General features: G+C 31.7%; 1 protein-coding gene across 1 annotated transcript; it reads left to right on the top strand.

The window, feature by feature from the left end:
• Positions 1-4072: 4072 nt before the first annotated feature.
• On the top strand, positions 4073-5391 carry LOC149539241 (taxane 9-alpha-oxidase-like). Its single transcript, XM_089802529.1, has 3 exons — positions 4073-4275; positions 4793-5029; positions 5100-5391. The coding sequence occupies exons 1-3, from the start codon at positions 4073-4075 to the stop codon at positions 5389-5391; spliced, it is 732 nt and encodes a 243-aa protein (XP_089658655.1).
• The last annotated feature ends 3143 nt before the right edge of the window (positions 5392-8534 follow it).

Below are 8534 nucleotides of genomic sequence, written 5' to 3'. Positions count from 1 at the left end.
TATAAAGGTTTTTCCATCAATGCCAAAAGGGGATATTATTGGACCAAAAATAAATTGGCATGAATAAAAAAAAAAATGGTAAGCAGAGTTCCCATGCATCAAGTGAGTGATGAATTATTTTCATTGATTGGTAATTGGTTAACAAGAAGAGTTAAAGCATTGCATGTGTAAGCACTACTAGATTGGCATACTGGTCTCAACATAAGAAAGAATAAAGACATGGATTTTGTATGGTCATGGTCCAATCACCATTGATGTGACAAAGAAAGAAAAGGTTTGAAAGAGACGTGAGATGTGTGGCACAGAGTGAAGCAAAAAATTATGGACAAAATACATAAGGACTCATGGATACATGTAGAAATGCAAATGGATAGGTAAACATACATGTATAGGCATCTATAGATATAAGTAGTCATGGGTGTCTTATGACAATGCTTGTGCTATGTGATTCAAATTTCAAATTTGTAGTTTGAGTAAGATAACTTTTAGGGTTTCTATATGTGAATAGTGAGAGTGATTTAAATTCACCCATAATTCATTTTGAAATAATTTATATCATCAAAAACATGGTTGTTATTTTTGTAACTATGCTAAGAAGAGATCTATGATGCTAGACTCGAATAGTTATGAAGAAAGAGCAACAACAAACTAGTGCATGAGCACGAGGAGTAAGAGGAAGTGAGTTGAGAAAGTTCACCAAGCTAGAACAAAAGAAGGAGATTAGAGAATCTTCGAAGAGTTCTCAAAAGATTTCTCATAGAGGATCTACTGGTGAAGGTGTGCCAAGTATTTAGTTCCAATCTCTGGTTTTCTTTTTGATCATTGCAACTATTGTAAGCATTTGATAGGGAAGACTTGCAATATGTCTTTTAAATCATCTAACAATGTATCTCTCAGAAAGAGATCAAAATCCTCTAGTGAGGTAGCCTTGACAAGATATTGTAATCCTAACATATTATATACATTCCTAATAGGATGCATTCTCAGAAGGAACATATACAAGCTTTTAATGGGGCATCTTTTTACTTGTAAGGAAATGTTAGTGGATATATTACTCCCCCTATGGTTTTTACTCTCACATTGGGGGTTTCCACATAAAAATATCCATGTAATTGACAAATGCATCTTTTTGTAATATTGTATGGTTTTATTGCATATATTTTATCATTACCTTAATAGTAAAGGTGTTAGTGACAAAGTTTGTATTTTAGTTGCATTAACCAATAGAACTTGTAGAATTGGGTGAATTGATTCCCCCTACCCTCCTAGTACTATATGGGACCAACAACATCCTCTTTAAGGTACCAAGTTCAAGAAATCAACCTTGAGCTCATTGCTATGATTTTATGCTTTGATCTATTGTTGGATAAAAGGGGTTGGTGCTGATAACTCCTTTGATATTATGGAGACCTCCCATTGATCAATAATGCCTTCATCAACAATATTCATTGAGAAGAAAATAATATGGCCCATACTAATGAGAGGGAACATGAAGTCTAATGATCCCACAAAAACTACTATTAATCTCTTGAATAGACCCTCCACTAGTTCAAGCCATGTCCAAAAACAATACTGAGAAAGCCATAGGAATCACAAGAAGAGAAACCCCACCTAAATAGGCAAAGCCAAACTTGAAATTGATGATGAGCACCATAACATCACCATCAACAAAATGGTACCCAACTAAGGGTACAAATAATATAAAGACAACATTTTTGACACTAATTCCTACCAAAACTTGAGGGATCATTATTGTTTTAAACAAAAAAAGCCTAATCAAAGCCCTCCTTTAGAAGTAGTAAACTAGAAACACTATCAACCAAATACAAAGCCTCCTTAAAACCCTCATGCTCCACACCTCAACCCAATATAGTAGTGATAGATGCTTTACCCCAATTATTGAAGAAACACTCCCATTTTCCTCATCATCCTATTTATTTGCAACGTCTCCCTCAATTGCAGAAATCCTAAAGTCTCATCCAATCTTCCGACCTCTATTTGGTTGGATCATTTCCCTCCTCTACACATGATAACACAATTGTTTATGGTTGAATAAGTTATCTTTATTGAGGTAAAGTTTGGATTATTCTAACATTGAACTGATTCATGGGATGATGAAATATTGTGAGAGCTTTCTTATACTATTTGACTAATACCTTACAATGTTTCTATGTAAGTATATGCATTCTCAATTTATCATTTTTGATGTGTTTATTTCTATATTATTAATATTCTCAACATTGTACATGTTTCCTTTGCTTCTACATCCTTGTAGCATTCACATGTAAGAAAATACAAGTATCATGTTATAACACTTTTATTTATTTTTGTACTTAAAATTGCAATTTTATGAGTCCTACACTAGATACTCATCATTTAAGTAATATTCTTTTGGTTAAGATGTTTACCAAAAGCCTTACATCAATTCATTTATTTAAAAGCATGATTTCTTTGTCTTTAGATATTTCCTTTTTGTTAGTTTAATTCATCAAACTAATGATTATAAACTATTATCTTTCAACTTATTTGATGATACTACATCTTTCTTAATATTTATATATTATTTAAAATATTCTTATGTTATTATTCATGCTTATTTTAATTTCATATTATTAGATATTTACAAGTATCTTAGATATTATTATGAAGATAGAGCCATACATACATACATACATTGCTTTATCTATTTTTCCTTAGTACAAAATCCATGAAACCATCAAAAGATTCCAGTCTCTTGGCGCCTTGCATATTAAATTAGCTAAAATCTTACACACATTATTCTTGGAGGTCTTGTTTAACTCTTCCATGTGTCACGTTATTTTTGGAGGTTTTGTTTCACACTTCCACTTGTCGAATTTGATTTTTAACATGATTAACACTTTCAAGTGTTTAATAATTTAAAATTTTTGAAATCAACCAAATAACAAATAATATTGAAATTGACCAAATAACAATCAAGAACTTTATTATAATCAACATCTTTCTTAATATTTATATATTATTTAAAATATTCTTATGTTATCATTCGCTTTTATTTTAAATTCTTACAATAAAATATTTGCAAGTTTCTTACATATTATTATGAAGATAGAGTCATACATACATACATTGCTTTGTCTATTTGTCCTTAGTACAAAATCTATGAGTGCCTTGCATATTGTAGTAGCTGAAATCTTACACACATTAATCTTGGAGGTTTTGTTTAACTCTTCCACATGTCACATTATTCTTGGAGGTTTTGTTTAACACTTGCACATATCAAATTTGATTTTACTTTCAGATATTTAATAGTTTAATTTTTTTGAAATAGATCAAATAAAAAATAATTTTAAAATTGACCAAATAACAATCAAGAACTTAATTATAATTAGATTGATTGATCATGTGAGAAATAAACGACCAATTTGTTAAAAATTGAAAATGAAAGTTTACTATTGGAAATATATGTAGGAGGACATCTGCTCTACATACTATAGTGATAATCATAAAAAAGAATCAAAGCACCCTGAATACTTTGAGCTGGCTGGCTTGGACTATGTCTTCTGATTCATTCAATTTTATATAGAACACAGATGGCTGCAATTCCTATTGTTAATTGAGATCCTACTCTTTGCACTAAATACAAATACAAGTTAAATATAATCAATAACTTCATACCGAATGGTATTATAATATAAGATTCCTTGGAAGGAATGGCATCAGCAGTCGACAGATTCTCCATGAGCAAGACAAACCGACCAAAGAACAATCAAGAACTTTATTATAATCAATAGATTGAATGATCATGTGAACAACTTCATAACTAATGGTGTTATAATCGACAGATTCTCCATGAACAAGACAAACACCATTATAATACTATCCTCCACACAAGCATTCATCAGAGTCTAATCTGAAGCCTCTTCTAAAATGGGTTCTGACAAAATGACAGGCCAGAATGAGAGCGAGCAAGAAGTTATACCTCTCATTGATCTTTCTGTTTTGGGTAATGGAGATATTGGTTCAGAGATTTTGTGTATTGAAGTGAGAAAGGCTTGTGAATCATGGAGTGAAGGAGGAGATAATTCATGAGATGGAATCAGCTGCTAGAGATGCCTTTGCACTCCCCAAGGAAAGCAGACAGAAAAACATTTTTCCAAGAAGAGACTTTGGTTACATAGCTGATCTGCCTGCATTGCAATTTTATGAGAGCCTTGGTGTGCCTGGTGCCCCACATCCTGCTGCCATTCACAAGTTTTCAAATCAGCTGTGGCCTCAAGGAAACCCACAAATCTGGTAATTCACTAATACCATTTATCTCTCTTTTTTGTTAAGTCAGGTCTAAGTCACGTTGTAGATAGATGGATAGATGGATGGATGGGTTTAATACAATTTTATTTAAGTCAGGTCTAAGTCACGTGGTAGATAGATGGATAGATGGATGGATGAGTTTAATACAATTTTATTTAGATACTTTTCTACTATGTAGATCAATATGTCTCATATTATAAATCATAATTAAAAAACACCATAGGTAGATAGACAGATAGATATGTTTAATATAACTCTATTTAGATATTTTTCTATTATATAGATCTAAATTCACAAATTATTTTCAATATATTATATTTTATAAAGCATAGTTAAAAAACACCATATGTAGTTCATAAATTTTTCTCCAATCTTGATCACCTACAAGAAGAATGCATTAAGATTATTCTTACTGATGTATAAAGGCATTTATTCCATTTTACAATTTTAAACTGTCTTTAAATCCAATCATGTTGGTAACTTTATTTTTTTTCACTTGCAGCAAAATTATTGAGGAATACACATCTCATGTTGAAGAGTTGATGATAAAGATTATCAAAATAATATTGAGAAGCTTTGGAATTAGCAAGTACTATGAATCTCAGTTTTGGGGCCTTCTTCGTCTGAATTACTATGACATACCACCAAATAAAACAGGAGGTGTCTCACCCCATGCTGATCATGATTTTATAACAATACTTTACCAAGATAATAATGGTGGACTTGAGGTTCAAAACAAGTATGGAAAGTGGGCAAAAGTGAAAGTGATGCCAAATTCTTTCATAGTTTTGATGGGCGATTGCATGAAGGCGTGGAGCAATGGGAGGATATGGAACTGCATACACAGTGATAATGGAGAAATGTGAGACACCAAGAGTATCACTACCATATTTTTACTATTTTTCAGATAAGAGTGATATACATGCACCTCCTGAATTGATTGACGAAAATCATCCCCGTCTCTATAAACCATTCAAGTATCCAGAGTTCAGAGCTTTTTATGCAGAAATGTCGTACAAGAAGATGAAGGAATCTCAGACTTTACGAAATGAAAGAGAGTCATGCTTCATTGACATGTTTGCTCTTATTACCATAGAATAGAAGATTGGCGTGCCATTTAATATATGCCATTGATTGGTTATTAAAGTAATATTATTATCAACTTTGTAGCTATATTTTAGTGTGAATGGAGATGTCACTACTATGTTTTTAATACATCGAACAAACAAAAATAAATGTTTATTAGCCTCTTATTAATATAAATATTTTAATGTGTTTACTTTTTGAAAAAAATAGTTGAACATTAATAGGTCCGGTCACAGTGATTTTTATTCAAATTTTTTGCTGTTATAGATTACAGAACATACAGATCATGAAGAACAAATGGTGAAAATTTTAAGAAAATCTTTTTTGTTTTCAATTTTTTCAATTTTGATCAAAGGTGCATTTTTTACTCAAGGATAGTGGCGTCCCTTTCTTTCGGGCACCTCTCATGCCTCCACCGATCACCCCTAAACATCACACACTAAGGAAATTATTGAACTTGGAAAAATAAGTCAACTTTGACTATTTAACACTTTTAACCTAAGAATCAAACATTAGTGTGTGATGTTTAAGCCATCCAACCTTCATCCCACACTACCATAGTTTATAATGGATTCTCATCTTCATTACTCATAATGAGTAATGAATTCTACCATTCATTATTAAACCTGAAATTTCACCAACCACACCATTTCAACACTAATCTTCTCATGAGATTCTCCACTGTAAGATAATAATCAAATAAAGGTCAAAATACATACAATATCATCCATTTCCATTGTGGTATCCATCTTTGAATGCCTTTCTTATTGTGACAAAACAATTCCAATCCTCTAGTCTTAAAGATTTCCATCAACCTCCATTCAAACATGTCTCATGTCTTAAGGAAAATGGTATTCATGTTTGAAACCATTTGTTACATCCTGGCACTTTAAACTTATTCTCATTTTCAAAGGATAGACAAATGGTTGTCCCAATATGCTGACCCCAACGTTCAATGAAAGAATGCCTCTAAAATGCCCCCTAGTTCAATAAATATCAATAATACAATGCTAGTTATTCATCCCCCTATCATATCATATTGTAAGGGATGGAACATTAAGCCTCCTCCACAACATAATATATAATATGTTTGGCTATAATAAATCATCTTCAAGAACCATAGTTCATCATGTAGAGCATTGGCATACATGTATAATTGGATAAATGATCATAGCATACCCATTCAATCTTCTATATATCAATGTGCATTGATTATTATTTGAAAATCAATTCAATGCTAATATCTTTCGATGTTTTTTAAGGAGAAAAACTTGAAATAGTTGTATTCTTTATCTAAATATTTAATGAATTCTTTCCTTTGTGGAACATACTCAAGTCAACATAGGATTAGAAGTCAATTTCTTCAATGTATACATTGCATTCAATGTGAAAATATGGAGCTGATCGATTTTATCTTCTATGAAAGCATAATTTCATATATTTACTATCTTCTTCTTGACTCTAATTATCCAACTTTTATCACATTGTATAACTTTATGGAATGATACATAGGTAATAAATAAATTTAACACCATCTCCTAGTTGACATTTGATGCCTCTATTAATATAGTTATGCGTCCTCTTATGAAGAAACCAATAAGTCTGCAAAGAAAATCACCAATAATAACTTTCTCATGGTTTAGTAAACGAATTGCAACTATGTTATAGTTTCTCTTCCTTAGCTAATCTTATCATCACCAACTAATTGGATCAAGCAAAAAGAACCCTTAATTTCAGTTTTATGAGTTTCTTTCCAATAACAAAGTTACCCAACTTCATCCTGTCCAAGCCTTGAACCTTGACCTCTTCTTATTCTACCAATTTTTCTATATTATTTTAGTTAGTAGATCTAGTTATCTATGCTATTTGCCTTAATACTATCCTATCCTTTTCTTTTTTGATTAGCTTTTTGGACTTCCTTATAACTATTTAGCATATTCCCCCTTAAGTAATTTTTTATTCTTCACTTTCATAAAATTCTCTAAGGGCCCATTTGGTAGACAGAATTGGGTGGGAGTAGGAAAATCTAAATACCCGCATCACCAATTTGACATTTGTTTGAAAAATACAAAACTAGAATTAGAATGTCTCTCTCCTAATTTCACCCTAAAATGAACATAGCACTCTTCCTAATAAAAGGTGGAATAAGAATAGCTTATTCTTATTCCACTTTTTAATAAACCCAATTTAATAGATTGTCTGTCACTTTGTTGCATGATTTCATTTTAAAACTATTTGGACCTTGTTCCTGTGAACTATTTCCCCATTTCTAGTTTAGCAGAGCACGAATCTTCGCCTTCTTCTGTTGGTTTGTAGAGCAAGTATTGTTTTTCTTGTTAAGAATCAATTTCTTGAAACTTTATTTTTGAAATCTAATCAAATTGGGGTTTTGTTTTTTTAAGCAGGTATTCATCTGCTCCTCGTTCATTTCTTTCATCTATACATGCTTTGTTAAGCTTCAAAGTTGCAAGCCACTGAAAAATGGGTTTACTTGGGGTCTTGCAAGCCACTACATATTTTTCATTTGCATTGGTTTTTTTCCTAATTTATATCTTTTTTGTATAAATTTGTTTGGTTGCTCAACAACTTTTTATTTATCTTTACAGGTTTTTCAACTAAAATTTTATTTGTTTCTCAATAGATTTTTATTCATGCTTTTGTTTTTTTCAAATTATAGAACTCTTTTTGCTTAAATCTATTTGGTCATGAAGCAAATTTTTTCTTTTGCATTTGAATTTTTAAATTTACAACTCTTTCATCCTAAATTTGTTTGGTAGCTTAGCCTTTGGTAATTTAATTTATGAGGCATGCAACTCAAAGTAGGATTCCCCCTAGTAAAGGTGATCAGGTTGAATCTCACAATCAACATGTGTTTGAGGAAAAATCAAAGAGAAACTTTCATTCTGCTAGTGTTAGAACACCTCGTCATCCACCATTATTTGCAGCTACTCCCTCGTTATCATTAGGATTTAGGTCATGTGGCAAACCTTCAAACCATGCCTCCCCTTCTATGAGATCCACCAAAGCTTCCAAAATACGATGACTTGGCTGCCTAATTCATGGCAATGAAAGAGCATACATCTGAATAGCCCCAATAATTAATGTATAATGCAATTTTTCTAGTCTAAGCTTGCTATAGTTCAATGGCCATGCCCTAA

This window comes from Cupressus sempervirens, chromosome 9 (assembly GCF_028749045.1).
Source record: "Cupressus sempervirens isolate cs-2001-9-10 chromosome 9, ASM2874904v1, whole genome shotgun sequence".
Taxonomy (NCBI): domain Eukaryota; kingdom Viridiplantae; phylum Streptophyta; class Pinopsida; order Cupressales; family Cupressaceae; genus Cupressus; species Cupressus sempervirens.
This window is presented reverse-complemented; position numbering and strand designations above follow the sequence as displayed.